Genomic DNA, 21,375 nt, shown 5'->3' on the forward strand with positions numbered 1-21,375 from the left:
ACAAATGCGAACTATTGTGTAGACAAATGCGCATCACTTTTTTCATGGTTCGTACAGAGCCTGTAAATCACAAAAAAATATTCCAGAAGGTTAGAAAAATGTTAGTTCATGTTGGGTTCACCATTGTTTTCAGGGTTAAAATTAAAAACGAGTTAATCAGATATGAAAGAGTGAATCACAACTCTAAATCCAATTACAATTTAACTCCTAAATGAAAATGAAATAAAGATAAAAAATTGAATAATTAAAGCTAATCAAACTCCTGATTCTACATCGTGGCTTCCATTGCTCTTCTCCAAATCGTGTGGTAGGTGGCTCTCAAGTGTTGCACTAGGATTCCTGCATATGATAGACACAATTGCTTTGAAGATAGTGATTCTAGATTGAAATTGGGAAATGAGGCTTGCTTTTATAGATTTTCAGTTGAGATGGGGTGAGATTTGGAACTGAAGTGTTGATTAATAGTTTAACTAATTTTTATTTATCAGTTAAGTGAATTGATTGATCTGTTAACATGATAGATTGATTTGTTAACTCATTTGATTGATCAGTGGATTGAATAGATTAGAGAGAAGACTGAATTGATTGACCAGTCATAAAAGGTGATTTGGAGTGTAAAGGGGAGATTAAAGAGTTAACTGAGTTGATGAACTAGTTAAGATTTTCAACATGTGTTGTAGGAGATATTTGAATTGAAATTCATTTTCATTTTGATTTGAATTTGAATTTTGATTTTCGAATGCTGAAATGCACATGAGAGTTATTGAAATTCATTGAAATTCAGATTTGGTGAAATGTGAATTTGGGAGAAATGAAATTAGATGGAATTAGTTGAAATTCGAATTTGGGGATTTGGAGGAATAAGTTAATTAATTAAATTATTTAATCATTAGAAACAGGATTAATTAAATAATAAAGATTATTTAATTAAGAGAATTAATCGTAATTAATTAAATAATTAATATTTGAAAAAGGGGCTAATGATGAATTAATTAATAGATAGAAATTGATTAAGTAATAATGAGAAAGGTGATGATTTGAGTTAATTCAGAAGAATAATTAGCTTAATTAAATAACTAAATAATTACTTAATTAATAATACGATAAATTAGTACATGATTGATGAGACATTTTTAGGTGTCTACACATATAAATATATTGACTATAATAATCAAAACAAATATAATTCAATTAGTAGATATCTTGCATCAATTTAGAAGTGACATAACTCTTTATGTTATCTTCATCAACTTCATCTTAAATGATCACAATACTTTATATTTGCTAGTGCTTTAAGTGGTTATTATCAGCTATACTTTAAATCATATTGTAAAGCAATTATAGCAATCAATATTTGTTTGTCTTTAACTAATTACTATTAACTATGACTATGCACTACTGTTTATGTCTATCTTGTGCTCATATTATAGTTGTTTATGTCTATCTTATGTAATTTGCATTCTTTGTCAATAATTTTTTTTTACTATCCACCATACTTTCCACTGTTCAAAAATCAACTAAATAATCTACTAGACCGCTATACTAAAAAGTCACTTGGTCATCAATATTTAACATGTATTTTTTTCTAAAGAACAAACTCAACATCAACTATGCTACTAGAGATATTGTAATCAAATTCAAAATTAACAAGTCAATCTACATAAGCATTTTACTAAGAATCATTTGCTCATCAATATTTAACAAATATTTATTCTAATGAATAAACTCACCTTCAACCATTCACAATTGTGCCTCATAAGAACCAAACTTGGAGTCAAGCTAAGCTCTAATAATTAGAATCTTTACCAACCCAATAAACTCGTCACACTTTCAATTACCAAGAATTTGATTGTAAGCCATCCTACTTTTTTTTTAATTTCAAACTAGATCAACTTTAAATTCAATTTATCATAATTCATCCATAAATTCTAAACAAACTCTTACAAAACATCAAAACCAAATACTCACCACAAAATAACACTTCTTTTGACAACAACATTAATTTTCCGTTGTCCATGTTAATAGACTTGAAAGCTTATGGATTTAACTGTCTCTCTCTTCTCTAGCTCACCATCATGATGATAAATCATGAAGTATGATCCTAAATGTTGATTCAAATAAATAAACACAATTGAATCGAAAAACCTTCAAACATACTTATTCTGACATACCATTTTCACCATTACACACCTATACCCTCACTTGAATAATTACCAAGTCCCCTAGAAGTGCAAACCTCTCATAGGGAGGGAGGGCCCCTCTTGTTAACCTATCACAATCCAATGAATGACCTAAAACACAATCTCTCTTTACACTCAAACGGTAATATTATCAGAAGGTGACCCACCACTAACAAATATGGCCCACCACTAACGTTATATTTTCATTCTCACTAGCTATCAAACTCCACTTAAAATAGCAGAGTTTCAACTAAAATGGTGACACCGACAAAATACTACACTGTAATTTATAAATCCCAATCAAATCCGATCTTCTTTCGTAAGGGAACTGAATTGAATCCCAGCCGTCCGTTGTAAGCCAGCTGGACGGCACCGCGTCGGCCACAACTTCATAATTATATTAATAATAAAGAAACCAAACTCAGATTTGCGCTCGTATACATTAAAAAACAGTTGCTGTAAATTATTATTGGTGCGGAGAACCATATCAATATTTTCGATTACTATTATTTTCAGACCTGTTCAGCTGAGGTTTTCATCCCTGCGGAGCTCTCTAAATCTGCGAAATTTTGCCCCAGCAATCGGCTGATCGGATTGTCAGGGTACAGTTTAGTCGGTATGGATTTCCCCTGATTAAATTTCGATGGCTTCTTTTGTTTTGTTTCAGGTTTTATGCTACTTGACTGATTTTTAAATCTTTATTTAAAGATGATCTTATCTTTGCACAATTGAGCGTTTTAGAGAAATTTAGTTCCAAAAGTTTGACATGTTTTTGTGGCTTTGTCGTTTGCCTTGTGGAAATTTAGGTTTTTGGAGCTTTGAGGGAGAATTATTATGCTTATTCATTCATTTGATGATGTCGTTTTGGTTCTTTTCAGGTGTTTGTTTTTTTCTATCTAAAACGTTTGAATATCTTGAGCTGTTAATAAATCTTTATATAATTCGCCGTCTCCATAATAAAATGATATTCCTGAAATCCTTAGATCTTATCTTCCATATATTTCTATATTTCATCGCGATTAAAATAATTAGCATCATCAAGGTGTTCAGAATTCTCTATAATACGGTGCACGACCCGTGTGAAAGCCCGGGCGAATCTGGCCATTCATTTAGCATTTTCACTTGACCAACTGTTTGAGACCCGGGCTTGGCGAGTACCGGACTCGGCAGAAAAAACTTAGCGAAAAACTCGATTTAATAACAATCATAACACGTAGGAATTGTTTTTAAGGATTTTTCTTATTTGTTTGTTTTTAATATTTAAGTTGACTGGCTAAGCAAACTCGGAAACTCTCTCTTCTCATGACTAGACAATTTACTCGCCTTTGCGGAGTCCTAACACCACGGAAATTTTAACAGAAACTTCCTCCGCATTTTTTCATTCACTCAAGGCAGTCATTTTTTGCTTTGTTAAATATATCTGTTTGTGTAGGGCAAATAATACTAAAAGAAATGGTCTCGACACTCTTGACATCTTGCTGAAACTTTGTTGTTTTCTTTCTGAAAAGTTTCAGTGTTTTCAGCAAGAGTTTCAGTGCAAGATCATCCATTTGAGGCATTTCTTTTGTGTTTGTTTTACTGGTTTTTTGGTCTTTTATGGAATGGGAATTTCTCCTTATTATTGAACAGTCAACTGAATCCTTACTTAAAAATTATAGAAATTGTTGCCTCAAAATTACGTGGGCATATTGAATCTTTGTGGATTTCCGTCAAAATTAGTGCTTATACATAATTTATCTGTTTTAAGCAGTCATCTATTTTGCCCGTGTAAGAGCGATTTTCTTTGCTTTGTTGTGCAGGTAATTGATTCTTTCCACAAACGGGGTCTCTTAGACTTTTTTGTTCCTGGTCTTTGAGATATTGCTGTATCTTTTTGTTTTTTTCTCGTAAGAGCCATTATGTTTTGAAGGAGAATTCCTCTCCATTTTCAGGCTGATGGAAATTGTTTCCACGGAATTTGAAGATTTTGTGGTATCTGTGTTGTTTTCCATGTGAAAATTTGGGTGTTAGTGTTGTTGGGGGAATTTCCGTGCCCTCTAATTTTTTTAAGGTTTTGGTTGTTCAGAATAAAATTTTACACTTACATTTTTCAGTTGAGGTTTATAGAATTTTTTATCTTGGGGGTTTGATCGTGCCTATAATTTTGTTTTCATAGTGAACATTGGGGTCCTGAGTGTCTTTCAAGGAGAATTCCTGTGCATTTGTGTTTATTTGAGGCAGTTGACTTTTGGTTTGTTTCTTCAATTGTGTTGTTTGTTAAGTGTTTAAAAAAAATTAGTGTTGAATTTTGCTCTGTTTTGTTGGTGATGGAAAGTAATTCTTCAAGATGGGAGTATATTTGCTTTTCTTGAACTAAGAGATCCATCATGTTAAGTTCCTATGGGTAATCTGGTGAATTAAATTGGATTTACAATTTGGGATTTTACATAAAATAAAATAGCAGTAGACATATATTGTTTAAATTTTAATACTAATTGATTTGGAAAAAGAGGAGAAGATGTGAAGCATACACAAGTAAGTGCAAGCCGTTTTTGCTGTTGCATTTAACAAGAGCTTACTTTTCCTGCACAAAGCTGGTCTGGATCACATTATATATTTGTGGCTTTCCATGTTGAAATTGAGGTTTCCTCTGCATTTGGGAATAAACTTAATCATCGAAGGATTGTTGTTTTTTGGGTTATTTATTATTTACATTTTTCCTCTTAGTAAGAGCTCGTTTCACTTTGTTATAAGGCTTCTCTAGCATTTTAGGCAGAAGTCATGTGAATATGTTCATAATAAGCATTTCTGGTGAAAATTTGGAGTTTCCAAGTGTTCTGGGAGGTTTGATGCATATTTAGTATTTACAATCATTACAAATTTCTAAGCACCTTTCTTTAATTTAAGCTCTTTTTTGTGACGGTAACTAAAATTTTATGGCAGTAAATATATTGATTTGTACTTTATTTTTCTTTTTAACTTTTATGTAGAGCTTAATTTGTTTCAAGGTTTATTTTCTTTATAATGCATAGCTAGATTTGAGGATTTCGAGTTGATCTTGCTAGGATGGGCAACTGTTACAGGTGTTTTCAATTTTTGAGACATTCCTTAGAAAATTGGGCTTTTGCTAAAAAAATTAGGAGAATTTTTGTATTTATATCAAATTATTAAATATAGATTTTCAATTCAGGTTTGCTGTAATTTAGGAGGCAACATAATACTTGAAGGCAATGATGTCTTTTGTTTTTTTAGCCTTTTAAAAATACTTTTCTTTCTTCTTTTGAAGGCCTTTCCGGATTTGAGTTTTTTGTTTGTTAATCACAATTGGTTAAGAAGTTTATGAATTTTTTTGGTTTTTTTGTGTGCTAGTTGTTTTTCCATGATTGGATTCAAGTTTTCCGATTTGATCCCCTAAAATTGTTGTTGTAACAAACACTAGCTTTGTTTGGATTGCTTTACAAGTATATATTGTTTGCTTGTACACTTTTTGTAGCAGTTTTTCTTTCATCATATGAAGCTTTTGACAGTTTTGGAGGTTCTGTGATTTTTCTGCCAATAATCTTGCTGTTATTCTAGATTCTACTTCCAAAGTCATAAAATTCGTCTTGCATGCACTTTCATTATTGTTTTACACAATAAAGTCTTGTAAAGTTTGTTGTCAAAATGTACTGTATCTTAATCACAATTTGAATAAATTTTCTTTTTTTTTTTGATTGGCAAAAATACCTTTTGTGAGGTGGCCCTTGGCTTAGATACATGACAAAGGGTATAGGGTGTTTGGAGGGGTATTTCTTCAGTCAAATGTGCTCTGGAATTTGCACCCGTCCTTAATTCATTGGGGTACGATATATCCAGTGGATTTGATGTTTCAACATTTTATCCTGCCTCTTGGGATTTTGACCCGGTGCTTGGCTGTGGAAGCCTCGATATTCTATTTCGAGTGACAATTTGGAGTGTGTGCTATAGTGAGTTTTCTGAATTAATGTGCTTGTATCTTGCTTCTGTTTTAGCATGCTTCATACTGTAGTGTATTTTTGCAACTTCCACTGAAATCTTGAGGGCTTATAAGTGCTGTAGGGAATTCCCCTGTATCCTAATTCATTTAAAGGAGTTGTAATTTTCAATTTTAGGATTTCATTTGTATAAGAGAGAATTAACCTTGTATGTTGTATCATCTTTTTGCCTTAAGTTTTTTTGTAAGGGCTTTAATTTTTATTCGACTTGGAATTAGATGCTGTTAATCCAATTGAACTTAAGATTTAAACCTGAAACTATTAGACTTCTGGCTAGAGTCACCTGACTTTGTCAGTAGTTACGTTGCAATTTTACAGTATGTTTGCTTCTAGTTTTTTTATATTGTGTTTCTTCTTTGAACATTCTTTTAGAATTCACTGTTAAACATTGAAACCCAGAATATTTATCTTCAAGGTTAGACAATTACAGGTCGAACATTAATTTTGTGAATGTATTCTTTGCTTAATCTCTGCTTTTTAAAGCTCTTGTTTTTCTTTGGTGATTGCCTGTGCTGTTCAACGTCCTTTAATACTGCTAGAATTCACTATCGAATATCCAACCCCTAAAAAATTATCTTGAATCACAAGCTACAGTTTATTTGTTTGTAGCTTTTTAGTTGTGAGAGTAGATCGTATAGTTTTTGAACTCAAAATGTTTTAAATATAATATTTCCTTTTGACGATTGAGGTTTCTATTAAAAAATTATCTTGAATTACAATCTACAGTTTATTTGTTTGTAGCTTTTTTGTTTTGAGAGTAGATCGTAAAGATTTTGAACTCAAAATGTTTTAAATATAATATTTTCTTTTGACGATTGAGGTTTCTTTTCCTGTGAGGTATGCTGACGATGGAGATTTCTTTTCCCTGCCTTTGCTGTGTATAATTGGGTTTTTAAGTTTGATTGAATTCAACCAGGCTCCTTGGCTACACAGACTTTTTGTAGGTTTTTTGTTGTGAAAGTGGATCATATAGTTTTTGAACTTAAAATGTTTGAAATGTTCACAAGCTTCAATTTATTCGTTTCTAGATATTTTGTTGTCAGAGTGGATCGTATAGATTTTGAACTCAAAATGTTTTAAATATGAGATTTTCCGTTGGTGTACTTTTCATCTTGCTATATGTACTCAAGTTGATATATTCTTCTCAGTTATCTTTCCAACTCCATTTGCTACATTGATCATGAAAGGTTATCTGCAATTTTGATCGATTTGCTTCTCTAAATTATCAAATATATTTGAAAAAAAATCTGCAATTTGTGTCAATTGAATTTTGAAATTCTTGTTTTGTGTTAAGACTTTTATTAAAAAATGTTGGAATATTCATTTGTTTCATCTGGATTGCAACTGCAGATAGTTCCATCTGGCATTGAATGGCTCGTGTCAACAAGTTTGCTTCCGTCAATTTGAACGATTTGTTTGGGAAAAAAGAGCCAGCTGTGAAGACTGCAGGTAACACATCAGGATCTGGAGCACGAGCCAAAGGAGCTAGTCATGGGATGCTTGTTCTTACTCGTCCTGTGAAGCAGCCCATAAAGATTGGATCTGGAATCACTGGGAATTTAAAGAAGGAAACCAGTGAATCCTTGAAGCCAACAACAACTGATACAAGTGGGTGGTCCAATACTTCACAGATAGAATCGGCAAATGTAGGCCTTGTTAAGGATAATCCTAAGCCTGATTATACCACCGATAAACTTGATGTTTATGTTCCTCCTAGTCTTCGAGGATTGCATTCCACTTCTTTGTCAGTTGCATCTGTGAAGCCGGAACCTGTTCCTGTAGAAAAGACTGCAGTTCTTTCCGGGGAGGAGTTTCCTTCTTTGCAAGCTTCAAACACAAATGGGCAACAGCAACAAACAAAAGACAATCAGCTGGATTCAAAAGAACAGCTGGAAAAATTACATCATCTCTCTTTGCAAGCACAATCCAAAAGCTGTTTGAATGATGTTACCGAACCTGATTTGAATCGTTTTCAACCTCAGAGACCACAGTTCTTTAGGCCCTCACGTTTGAGAGGGAATGAGCATACTCCTTTGGAGAAGCCCGAGACAGTGACTGAAAAACCTGATGGCTATCTGTCCAGAAATCCTCATCTCCTTGGTGATGATGAGAGAGCAAATAGTTTTGGGAACAGGCTGGGCAGTGCTAATGGTATTAAGGCAGCAGGTAGTGTTATTGAGAGAGAGGAGCAAGCAGAGATGGAAGTCTTGTGTGGTAACAAAGGAGGCAGATATGAGAGGGAAGACTTTCCTAGGCCTGGTTCAGGTGAAAGCAGGTATTATGAAAGGGAAACATTTCCCCAGCCTGGTTCGGCTGAGAGCAGGTATTATGAAAGGGAAGCATTCACTTGGCCTAGTTCGGGTGGGAGCAGGTATTATGAAAGGGAAGAATTCACTCGGCCTGGTTCAGGTGGGAGCAGGTATGAAAGGGAAGCATTGCCTCGACCTTGGTCAGGTGGGAGCAGGTATGAAAGGGAAGCATTGCCCCTACCTGGGTCAGGTGGGAGCAGGTTCAATCAGGAAGCATTGCCTCGCCCTGTGTCAGGTGGGAACAGGTATGAAAGGGAAGTATTTCCTCGCCCTGGGTCAGGAGGGAGCAGGTATGACCGGGAAGGATGGCCTCAGCCTGGGTCAGATGGTAGCAGGCTCCATCAGGAAGCATTGCCTCGACCTGGGTTAGGTGGGAGCAGGTATGCAAGGGAAGGATTACCTCGTCCTGGTTCAGGTGGGAGCAGGTATGAAAGGGAAGGATTGCCCCGTCCTGGTTCAGGTGGGAGCATGTATGAGAGGGAAGGATTACCCCAATCTGGGCTGGATGGTAGCAGGTTCAATCAGGAAGCATCACCTCAACCTATATCAGGTGGAAGCAGGAGTGAAAGGGAAGCGTTACCCCACCCTGGATCAGGTTGTAGCAGGTTCAATCAAGAATTATTGCCTCGGCCTGTATCAGGTGGAAGCACGTATGAAAAGGAAACATTAGGTCACCCCAGTTCAGTTGGAGGCATGCATGAAAGGGAAGTCATTTCTCGAGCAGCTTCTGGAGGTGGTAACCATGCACGACCAGGATCTGGAGGCAGTGGGTATGGAAGAAAAGAATTGATCTTGCCAGAATCAGGTAACCATGCACGACCAGGATCTGGAGGCAGTGGGTATGGAAGAAAAGAATTGATCTTGCCAGAATCAGTGGATGTTTATTGTACTCAACCTGGCTTTAATGGAGGTGGTGACTATGTACGACCAAATCCTAGAGGAAGAAGCTACGAAAGTGAAGTGGTGTTGAGGCCAGGTTCAGGGGACAACAAATACTCTCGACCAAGTCGGCCAGGTATGGGTAGTAATGGTTGGATAAATGGTAGGGAAAATTACAGAGGTTCCTCTTTTAATGGCAGGCAAAACTATCAGAGGTGGGAAACAAACTCTATAACAGATTATGCAGATGGACAAAATGGAAAAATCAACAATGCATATGAATCTAACAGAGAACATGGGCCTTTCAGGCGAGGTGGACCATCAAGGGAATTTCCTAACAGAGATGATTATCGTGGAAGGGGACAGGGACAAACTATTGTTGACAGCTATGGCTGGGATGCTGCACACGATTCTCTCAACACTAGACAAAATCCCAGGCATGGCACATCTGAAAGAATGTCCCTTGAGCAATTGAGAGAGGAACAAGGGAGGTTTGGAGCTGTTGGGGGAGCACCTAGAGATGATAATGGTGGTCGGTATAGAGTATCATCAAGCAGGGTGTCCTAAGGAAATCTCATGAGGGATGATGCCTGGAGGGTGTGGAGTGCACAATGGGGAAAAATCTGTAGGATCTAAATATTATGTGAAAAAGAAAAACCCATCCAATTTTTATCATGCACACACGCCTTAGGGTGAAACCAAATCCGAAGGATTGTATGAAAGAAAGGGAATTGCAGCAACTCACAGTAATAAATTCTCTTCAATGAGTTCCATTGTATATTGTGAGACAAAAGGGAGAGAGTATCAATGCATACCATATCTAGAAAGAGACCAAGAAAAAACTGCATGACTGGAATGGCCAATGATATGTTTGGGGATAAAGTTGGGAAAGATCAATAGGATAATGTGCAGAATTCTTGGAATGAAGATTGCACATGTTCTCTCACGGGGGAAGAAGAGAGCAAGAAAAAAGTTCCTGAGCGGATAGCGAAATGTAAGGCTGAGCCAAAAATGAGGCTGCAGAACGAATTGAGCTCAAAAGGGTGCTGGTACTAAAATCCCTTTGTTGGAGCAAGCATCAGCGCGGTTGCTTTGAAATGCCTGCATATCAATATAAAAGGGTTTGTTCTCTTAAAAACGCATTTTTGTTCGTTTTTTGGAGGCTGAGACTTAATGTTATTCACCATTTATTTCCTATCTAGTGTTGGGCTGCTCTCATCAAGAGTTGCATGCCTGCCTCTTTTATGATTATCAAGAAAATGACTGGTGTTCAAATTGTACATATGTAACATTCAAATTGGAGAGCCCCCGAGTGGTTTTTATTGTGGGGGAAGCTGAATTTGAATGTTTGTCTGAAAGGAAGGGAATTGTAGCAACTCAGTGATAAATTATCTTGGATAAGTTTCATTGTATTTTCTGTTATAAGCGGGAAAGAGTTATTAATGCATACAGAAACTAGAAAGGGACCAAGGAAAAACATGCATGATTGGAATGGTGTTTGGATTATGTGCTGAAATTGTTCCTCCTTTGTGGAATATTTTGTATATTTTGCATTCTGTTATTGTTACTTATATATATTGTTATTGGGTATCCATATGCTGCCAAGGCTCGTAAAACGTGAATTATTTATGTGCGTTTAAAATTATTTTCTGCATTGCATTTTAAGTAATCTCTGAACTATGTTTATTGTGTTTTGCAAATATGTAATGTTAATTAATATTTGTCTTAGTCGGAAAAATGGTTATTGCAATTTTATATTTTGGTAGAATTTAAAAAAAAAATATAATAAATGAAATAATATTGTTAATTAAAATACAATTTAATTTAACTGATTTAATTTGTGATTTAGTGGAAAATATCATTTAGAATTAAATTAATATGCCTGTTCATGTAGGTCCTTCCTCTTTTAATGATTGCTCTTCCTAGGATCTTGACAAGTGTCCCGCTCCGTTGTGCCCAAAAGTTATTACTGTAGTTCCTCCTTTGTGGCTTCAAGTGTTTCCTCAACTTCTATAGCCTCTTGTGGCTGCCCTATAACCTTTGGTTTTTCATCCTCGTCTCCCATGGTAATGGGGTCGAGGATTAGCATTGCTTGGGCTGTAGTTCATAGTTGAGGATGAAAGGTCCTTTTCCTTTTTCTCTTACTCTCTTTTGGGTGTGGTGAAAGAGAATTTAGGGTTGGGATTGTCTTTTGCTAGTTCTTAGCTTCGATCAAAAGCTTACTCTTTGTGAGATTTGCTCTTTTTTATTTGATGATTGACATGTAATAGGTTTGGGCACTTCCCATGCTTATCTAATTAGAACATTTAGTTTGGGACTCTTGTCTCCTACTAGTTCTTAGCTTCGGTAAAAACCCTCTCTTTTTGTACACATTAGCTTTCCACAGTCTATATTGTTGTAATTTGAGCTTCCGGATTTGATTATGTATTTTTTTGTCATCAATGTTTTGAATCATACTCTATGATTCATAATTGGGATAGAGAACTAGAGAAGAGAATATGTGAATATTGTAGACCCAAAACCACTCAAATATTGTAGGAGAGGAGGTGGGAAGAATGAGAGAGAAAGGGAGGAGGGCACAAGAATCAAGGTAAAGGCATAAAAATGAAGAGAATCAAGAACAAATTGAAGGAATAAAAAACAAAATAAATAATCAAAAGGCTATAAAATTAATAGTAATGGACATACACACAACGCACAAACATACATAGAAGATGGCGCTCAACGGTTCTCCTGCTCTTCCCCATTCAAACGGCTCTGTCGATATTGTGTTTGCTGCGTTGGTCGTGGGTAGGACTGGAGCTTTGGTTGCTGGTCCTGCGAATGCCATTGCCTCTACTCGGTGCGCGCCACCCCCCCACCCAAACCCCCCTACTGGTTTTGCCGTGGATGGTTCATGCCATCAGTATAAGTATCTGTTATGGTATATCCCGTTACGGATATATAAGTATCAGTCTCAGTATCAGTATCAATATCCCTTTTTGTTGTTGCTTTTGCTGATAATGGTATTGCCCAACCCTCCAAGGGTGTTCGTCCTCTTCCTTGTGTCTAGTCCTCCCTTGTGGTGGTCTGTGGGCAAGAAGTTGTGGACAACATTGGGTTCTATCAACGCTGCCCTGGTATGTAGGTTCTTTGGGCTCTTGTCCTTGCTACCAGACCTCCATCGCTAGGTAAGTGACTCTTGGAAGCCTTTGGTTGTTCACAATATTGAGCTCTTTCCTTGTGCTAGGCTTTTTCTTTGCTTCCTTTACATCTTTGATTGATAGGGATTTGATTTTGGGCAAGTTGTGGGCTTGGGGAGTTCACCCCCCCTCTTTCAAGCCTTGACAACTTTCTTTAACCCTCTTACTGAACTGCTTAATGGGCGACCGGTTTGGGTTCGCCTTCTGAATCTTCCACTCCATTTTTGGGAAGAATCTTGCTACGAGGCCATTGGTAACTTTATTGGCCGTTTTTTAAAGATGGATAGGGCCACGTCTTCTATGGGCCACTCCACCTTTGCTCGTATTTTAGTTGACATTGACATCTCTTTGCCTCTACCAAGGGATGTGGTTCTCATGGTTGGGGATAGACCTTGGACACTATTGTTGGATTTTGAGGGTCTCCCATTCCATTGCCGGAAGTACTTCTCTATGGGTCACTTAGCTTCAAACTGCTTGATTTCACGTCATAGAGGTGCTGCTACTTGGTGGAAGGATGCTATGACTGATCACTTGACTATCTTTACTGTTGATTTGGACTCTGCTTGCTCCTCTCAAGAGGATGAGGTGCCCCTTACTGTTGTTGATGCTACGGTTGATGCCCTTGGGGATGTAGCCCCTGTTGTTCAGCTCTGTTCAACTCCTACAATTTCTGTTTCTGATGTAGATCTTCTGCAACAACTTGTAGTTGCTTTGTAGCAGCATCTTGTGTTTTTACAACAACACTTTGTTGACACTACTGATTGTAACCTTGTGGGGGTCCTTCCCAATTGATCTCTCTTTTAATGGTCCAAATGACTGTATCGCTTTGTCGGTTGTTTGTCGTAGGCATAAGGGGAAGTCCCCCCCCCCCTCTCCCACACCCCTCCTTGTCAAGGACTGGATACCTCTGCCCCTCCTTGATTTGGTTTTGGGTTGTTGGTTTGACAGGTTTCTCTTTTTGCCTATCTCTTGCTTTGTTTGTTGTGACAACATGTTGGTATGTTGTGGAAGTGTCATTTTGGCTAGTCTCTTTTTGTATTGAGGGTTATCACCCTTGTTATGTTGCTTTTAATATAAAAACCATACATACATTAACAAATTCCACATAAGAGAAACTTTGTTTGCTCCGTGTTTGTGTGCAACTATTCCTGCCCAATAGTTTTCAAATGAAAGCTTTGGCTTCCTGCCCAATAGTTTTCAAACGAAAGCTTTGGCTTCTGCTAAGCCCCCCCTTTCTGCATCCGTTCTGCCTCAACCTTTTGTTGCGAGAGTCATTCACGAGGATGGTGACTCCCATGTTGTTGTCCTTATGCTTTTTGTTGTAGCTATATTTGCTACCTCTGCCCTTGTCATTGCAACACATGGATAATGGGCTTGCCTTCTCTTGAGCCTTCACCTCCACCTTCTCCTCAAGCTGTGGGTGGGCTGGTTCTTGTTGTTGATGGTCTAGTTCGAGCTTCTGTTGGGGTCCCCCCTCCCAGACCTTTTTCCACTGTTGGTGTGTGAAGCTTTGCTCGCGTGGCCAGATTTGTTGTTGCTTATCCTCCCAAGGGGAAATCTCGTCCTCTTCCTTGTGCCAAGACTTCCCATGTGGTGGTTTGTGGCCAAGATGTGGTAGAAAATGATTTCTACCAACGTTGTGGGTTGGTATGCATATTTCCTGGGTTCTGACCTTCTCTCCCTGATCTTCATTGTTGGATGAGTGGTTCTTGGAAGCCTCTAGTTGCTGGCAACATTGAGCTTTTTCCTTGTGCTAAGGGCTTTTTTATTGCTTCCTTTGCTTCTTTTGATGATTGTGACTTGGTTTTGGGCAAGTTGTGGGTTTGGGGAGTTAACTCTCTCTCTTGGTACAACTTCTTTTAACCCTCTTACCGAACCACTCAATGTGCGTCCAGTTTGGGTTCGCCTTCCCAATCTTCCTCTTCACTTTTGAGAGCATTCTTGTTACATGGCCATTGGTAACTCTATCGGCTCATATTTTGGTTGATGATTCCACATGTCCATGTTTCATTCTACATTTGCTTGCATTTTAATTGACATTGACATCTCTACGCTTCTCCTTGGGGACGTGGTTCTTATGGTTGGGGAAAGGCCATGGACTCAATCGTTGGATTATGAGGGCCTTAGCTTCGAATTGTTCTCTCTCATGCTATAAAGGTTTTGCTACTTGGTGAAAAGATGCTAGTGTTGCATTTGATTGTTAAGGCTTCTGATTCTAATGACTCTTCACATGCCAATGAAGACTTGTAGGATGAGGTTGTGCCTCTTATTGGGGTTGAGGCCTCTGTTGGCTCCTTGGATACTTACTAGTGTGGCCTCCTCTAGCCTTGAAGCTTTTACTCTTGTTGCTCTTGTTGCTCTTGTTTTGCAACAAAAGTTTGCTCTTGGTGAGTCTACTCCAGGTGGTGTTTTGTAGCAACAGTCTACTCGAACTGTAGATGGAAACTCTGAGAGGATTTCCCCGCTTGATCCTACTTGCAGTGATGTTCCTAATAATAATATTGCCTAGATTGTTGTTTGTCGTAGGCAATACTATTAGAATACATGTAATGAAGAAAAACTAAAAATAAATCAAAGTAGCTTCAATAGTATTAATAATATTAATAAACATACATGCATACAAACAACCATGAATAATAAAATTAAATAAATAATTATAATATTAATAAATTTTAGTTGAAATAATTTAACAAAAATATAAATACATACAAACAAACATGCACACAAGCATACAAACAAATAACCAAACAAAATAATTAATATATATGTATGAACAAAATTCTTTTAAAATAAATACAAACAAACATTCATGAAGATAAAAATAAATGCAAAAAGCAAGAACACAATTCTTTTAAAAGCAAGAAATGAACAAGAAATAAGTACGATCATAAAATAAAATTGAAATAAAGAAAAAGGTTGATAATAAATATACCAAAAAAAAATATAATAGATGTAATTAAATATTATTAGAATAAGAAAAATAATATTAATGAAGAAATAAATTAAATATTTAAGTAATATTAATAAATATCAAAATAAAATTAATGTACAAACAAGCATACAATTAGGAATAATGACAAGAACAAACACAAAAAAACCTCTGAAAAAAGAAATATTAAAATAAAAATTAAAAAATAAAGAAAATTTGTACATATAAAACATAGAGAGTATAATTAAATAAAAAAAAGAAGAAAGCAAACAAATAAAATTAAAAATATAAAAGCCTAAACAAAAAAGGGAGGACTAAAAACGAAGCCTAGAAGACAATATAAAGGGAAGGAATGTTAAAAAAAAAACAAAGAGGGAAAGGGTTGAAGGTCATAAAAGTGGAGGAAGAGGAGGGGGAGACGAGGGTTGAAAAAAGAGGGGGAAAGAAGGGTCAAGTGGGGTGCGAGAGAGGACAACTTTCGAGGCTCACAAGTAAAGGATATCAAGAGAAACTCAAATTCCAACCTTCGTTACAATTGTATTATGAGTTTTCGTTCAACTTCATTTATGGTGGATTTGGGGTTTCCATGAATTCTTTTCTCAATATTTAGAAATTCAAAAAAATTGAACTTCGGATCATAAATGAACGAGAACTATTTTGTGGGAAGATTAGTCTCAGTATTTATTTATTAAGAATTTTTTTAACATCTATAAAAATGATAAAAAATATTATTCTTGCATTGATTTCCATGCACACTCAATAGTGATTGACATGATGAATTTGTGAATGAATATGAATGTATTGGAATCTTATTATTATTCTTGTTTCTAATTTGAACCTTGTTGGATTAAGTCCAAACTAGTATCACTTGTTGCATTGATTTGCATGTCACACTCGAATAGTGATTTGGCTTGATGAACTAATGATTGAGATATGTAGGAGATAAGTGGCTCTCATTGTTGTGAACCTTGGAATGATTTGAGGCTCTAATATGTGTGAGTTATTAAGTGATAACTAAGTTACATGGGAGTACCCTTGTCTTGTGACTATGTACTCTATTTTGTAGATCCATAGAGCTATGATCATAAAACTTCTTGCCTACCTCTAGGACCCCCATCCTTATGTTATTGGGTTTTGTATTCAATGAGAGACTTGTCTCTATCCAAGCATGTCATGATCTCATTTAATTTATTGCAATCTTTGTAAGTGGGGTCCATGAGACATTTGTATTTAATGAATAGTAGTGCCTTGATGTAAATTTTGTTATGGGTTTATGATTCATCTATATTTTGGATGAAGCCCTTTAAAGTTAACTATTGTTTTCATCTGGTAATTTTCACACTTTGTCTTCTAAGGTAGTTGGGATGTTTGCAAGTCAAAATAATAGTAATTGTATATGTTTGGACTAAACTAATTTATGTTGCAAGTATTGTTATGGAGATTTATGGGTGAATGTATATTGTATTTACAAAATGGTTGAAAGTTCTATGTTTTCGTTGGGCCTATCTTGATGTTGGTGTTGAATGAGACCACGACTTTTCGTTAAGTTTTTCCATGTTTGTCCTTTAGTTCTTTCCTTTGTGTTAGGAGGTAGTGTTTCTCTTTGTCTCTTTTTCTTTTTATTGTGTTCTTTAGGAGCCTCTTGTGTGGTCAAGTTGGTGCTCACAATCCCTTGAATAATTACCTCATATAATTCCTTAATAGCTCATAAATTTTGAAAGTTATGTTTTGTTGAGTAAGAATTGAACCGGTTTGTTTTTTTACGCCTTAGTATTTCTTTTGGTTTTGGTCTATGTGTTGGGATATCAAGTTTCTTTGAATCCCAACACCTTCTCATTAGCATATCAAACTTCCCTAAAGCTCAATATAGGCCCTTAAGGTATTGGACTTCCATGAAGTTCGATAATAGCTTTGTTGAGTATCAAACATGTGAGAAATTTGATACCCTTTCATGGGATAGGGAGTTAGAGTGATCTTTGGTTAAGGGTTATGATATTGGTAGTTTTGGTTATTCCCCTTCTCGTAACCTAGTGAAAACTAGAGGGTGTTCCAAGGGTTTTGAAAACCTTGTCTCTTCTCCTTGCCTTAATTTGTGTCAACTATAGTATTTTGTTCCATGATATTTTTAATTCTTCCACTTGTGTCATTATGAATCGTGCATTGGTGGGTATGAAGTTTTTCATCGCATGTTATGACACCTTGAACACACAACAACGATGTGTGGCTTTCTTAATAGTACTTTGTAATGCAAAAAGAAATTGCTTGATTGTCACTTCTCGGTTAATGTCCACTATGAAAGCTAGTGTGTTAGAGAAAAAACCTGAAAAAACCTAAAATCTTGGGTGTGAGGGCTCTAAATTTAGATACATTTAATGTTGTAGAGAAAAATGCATATTTACTCTTTCACCATTAATTTTATGCCACTTTGCATAGATGTCTTTAAGGCATGATTCTAGAACTCATATTGGTTCTTTCGATACACTCGTTGACCTCAAAATTTTGAAACTTGCACCTTCTAATGCTATCTCTTTTACTTTAGACCATCTTTGATATAATTCCCAAAGTTTTCTCATTTGTCAATCACATGTTGCAAACATGACCTAGTCTCTTGGCTTTTAGATTCAAATGTAATTTCAAGGCTAATAATCTTAGGACATGACTATTATCCATAGACACTTATATGTATATATTTTTAAAATTTATATTTATATATACATATAAACATATTTGCATGTTTTATAAGATATTTTTGTTTATTAAACATAAGCTTTTCATATTCATATATCTACAAAAATCTTATAAAATGGAAAGATATTTTTTTAAATTATATTTTTATGCTACATCTTATATTTATATAATTATTATAAATATATTTGAAAGGTTTTAATCTTATGTATTCTTATTTATTTTTTCTCTTCTTTATGATGGCTCTGTTGTTTTTTCATATCTTCTAACAAATCATGAGATATGATACACTTATAATATGCTTTAATTCTGACCATTGTTTGTAATACATTTATAAGGGGTGGTGGGTTACACTAACATCGGTAAAAGTGGGTTGCGAACACATATTTAATATCGTTTTCCTCACTTATGGATGTCTAGAATAAGATATTTAATGACTTAAGATAGTGTAAAAAAAGTGACCTATGGGCTTCTCCAAGTGGGAGTATGGAAAAGGCAACATGTGTCTTTTGGCTTCCGGTCATTTATTACATTTAATGTAATGTTTATCTTGCAAGTATAGGTGCTCATGTTGGAGAGAAGGTATTGGAAGCAATGTAACTAATGTATTTTCGAGTTGGTCTTGAGGAATGAAGAGACTTCTTTGGGAACCCTTATTGCTGGTTTTGAAGCTCTTGCCATTCTATAAATATAGCCTTTTGGGTGTAGAATAAGGGAGAACAATTGAATGTAGTTTTCTTTGCAGGAATGAAGGATAGATGGGAGGCATAAGGAGGTTGTTCACATGTACATTGGTGCTACTATGGTGGAGGCAAATGGGAGAATGAAAGTGATGTATTGTAAGCACTTTTATTGTTGTTAATACAAACTTGTCCTCTCTTCTTAGTGCAGTTTTTTCTCATAAAGGTTTCTCTATGTAAATCTTGTGTTATGTGTGGATGTTATGTTTCTTATTTATGCCTTATTGATATTATCTTATGCTGATGTTAATCATTATTTATTGTTGATATAAGTTCACATAAGATAGGTTTATTAAGCATGGTTAACGAGCTGACTTTTGGTATCATAAAGAAAAAGGATATAATCATGGGTTTTCCACAATTAAGGCAACTTAATTCTCAGATTCGCATATGAGTTTCAGATTTTCATGTTGCTGCTATCCAAGCTTTGAATATGCATGATACAAAAGCTAGACTTGAAGGTTGAGTCAGCCCTTCTAGGCATGGAAAGCTTATAAGGATTTTAACTTGTATTTTTTAATGTTACTCAAGCTGCCTCATCTTGTTATGTGATCGAAAAGTCTACAACCTTCTCTCATCTCTGTCACAAAGAAGAATGTTCCCATTAGCTCCTACTATGGACATGTGTTATTAATTCATTCTTTCGGCCTTTTAGACTTGATCATAAAGTGCTTTGAGTAGCTTCAGAGGTATCAAACGATCATAAAAACATGAGTGTCTCATATGACCCTTACAAAGACTATATTCTTGCCTGCTACAAATCATTTGGTCCTCTATATTTAGCTCATGGTAACCGATTTTTATGGTGTTCGATATGGGGTAGTTTGATTTGTTTGGGTTCACACCATTTTTCTATCCTCAAGTTTTGCCTTTGAAATATCATTGAGGCCTTTAAGGTCTATCTTTTATTCCAAAGCTTCATAACTGCATAAACATGTGACCATTATTTCCATTTCACCTCTGTTAAGATTGATTTTGATGGTCTTTATGACTGTTAAATCTGTTTGCTTTGTCTAATGCTTGGTACTACTTTATAAAGGGTCTTGCTTCTTTGATAATTAATGGTGACATTCTTAATTGAATTTATTGTCTTCAATTGCGTCTTTTGATGATTGACATGGTATGTGACTTGCCTTTTGCTCTGCTATGGCTTGGTTGCCTTCAAAACCTAGCTTGAAAGAACTATCTTTTGATGAATCATTTAGTATCAAGGATTGTGGATACTCTTTTACTGTTATACCTTTGATGATCTACATTCTACTCCTATTCAATGTTCATCTTCAAGGTTCAAGAGATCTTGGTGCTACCTTAGCCAAATTCATATATACAATCAGTCCCAAAACACTGAAAATATATTGTTTCTGACATGGTTTTGGTTGTCACAAGGATTTGTTAATAAAGTTGCAACAGATCATTACATACCACTACTCTATGATGCTCATAATTTTGATTTTGCTTTTCTCTTTTTGGTTGAGCTTCTATCTATGATTTGGCACTATTTTTCTATGATTGTTACTCTGTGTCTGAAACAGACCTTAGGGTTTAGATCACATCTCATTCCTCATGACACATGAGACCTAAGGATTGTTATAAAGGTTTTGCTTGCACTAGTAGAATTTGGCAAATAAATGACTACGTGACTAAAACTTTTAGTCATGACAACTAAAAATGACTAAATTCTACTAATATTTTGCAACACAACTATAAATGACTAATTTGATCATTGGGTAAAAAACACAACTAAATAATTAGTCACACATAAAAACGACTAAATAAATAACTATTACTCCTCTTGTCATTTTATAGTTTCTTATAAATATTTAATCATTTGGTTCCATTTAATCCACCTAGGGTCATAAGATACAATGAGGTATATAAAACAAAACATTTGGGAGCAAATAATCTAGAGGACTGACCAATTGTGTTAGTTGTTTGAATTGATTGGAAGTCCGATAGTACATTATGGGAAGCTTATCGAATACAATGCTCAGAACAGAAATGTGAATTCAAGAGAGAAAATTGCAAAACAAATTTTGCAAACAGTCTACAAAGCCAATGACAAATATTTGGCATCCAAGGGAATTCACGACCGCATTGATGCCTCAGTAAAGGCATCATCTATCATTCAAAAATGTATGAAACTACGAGAAGCACAAGAATGCTTGTATAAGGCTGCAAAAAGAGATGAAGCTGCATAGAAAGGTACAAAGATTGACATATCTTGGTTTGCTGAAGAGTTTTGACACAACACAACAATTCATTAGAAATGCTACTTTCAAAAATAAGTTGGGGGAGAAAATAAAATTTGATTTGGATCTCTTTCCTAAGGACAAAAATGAGGCTAACTCTTTGGGATTCACCAAATCATTGATAACCTTGAATGCAACTTTGGATGAAACCTCGATGTCAAGTACCACTTGCAATTATGAATTGCTGAAAAATTTGCAAGTCACTTATTATATGTTACAACAAATTGGAC

General features: G+C 35.6%; 1 protein-coding gene across 3 annotated transcripts; it reads left to right on the top strand.

Moving 5' to 3' along the window:
• The first annotated feature begins 2,608 nt into the window (after window positions 1-2,608).
• On the top strand, window positions 2,609-10,876 carry LOC131030863 (uncharacterized). 3 transcript variants are annotated; one of them, XM_057961795.2, is made up of 2 exons: window positions 2,609-2,796; window positions 7,523-10,876. In XM_057961795.2, exon 2 carries the CDS (start codon window positions 7,543-7,545, stop codon window positions 9,925-9,927), a length of 2,385 nt encoding a protein of 794 aa, XP_057817778.2. In that variant the 5' UTR covers window positions 2,609-2,796; window positions 7,523-7,542; the 3' UTR covers window positions 9,928-10,876. The 3 variants fall into 3 exon arrangements, with proteins under 3 accessions (XP_057817778.2, XP_057817781.2, XP_057817780.2); XM_057961798.2 differs by lacking the exon at window positions 2,609-2,796 and adding an exon at window positions 2,996-3,058; XM_057961797.2 differs by lacking the exon at window positions 2,609-2,796 and adding an exon at window positions 5,843-6,124.
• The last annotated feature ends 10,499 nt before the right edge of the window (window positions 10,877-21,375 follow it).

Source organism: Cryptomeria japonica, chromosome 10 (genome assembly GCF_030272615.1).
Source record: "Cryptomeria japonica chromosome 10, Sugi_1.0, whole genome shotgun sequence".
NCBI lineage: Eukaryota > Viridiplantae > Streptophyta > Pinopsida > Cupressales > Cupressaceae > Cryptomeria > Cryptomeria japonica.

Bases quoted from the DNA above. Each gene is read 5' to 3' on its own strand.
- LOC131030863 (XM_057961795.2), top strand. From the start codon at position 7,543: ATGGCTCGTGTCAACAAGTTTGCTTCCGTCAATTTGAACGATTTGTTT.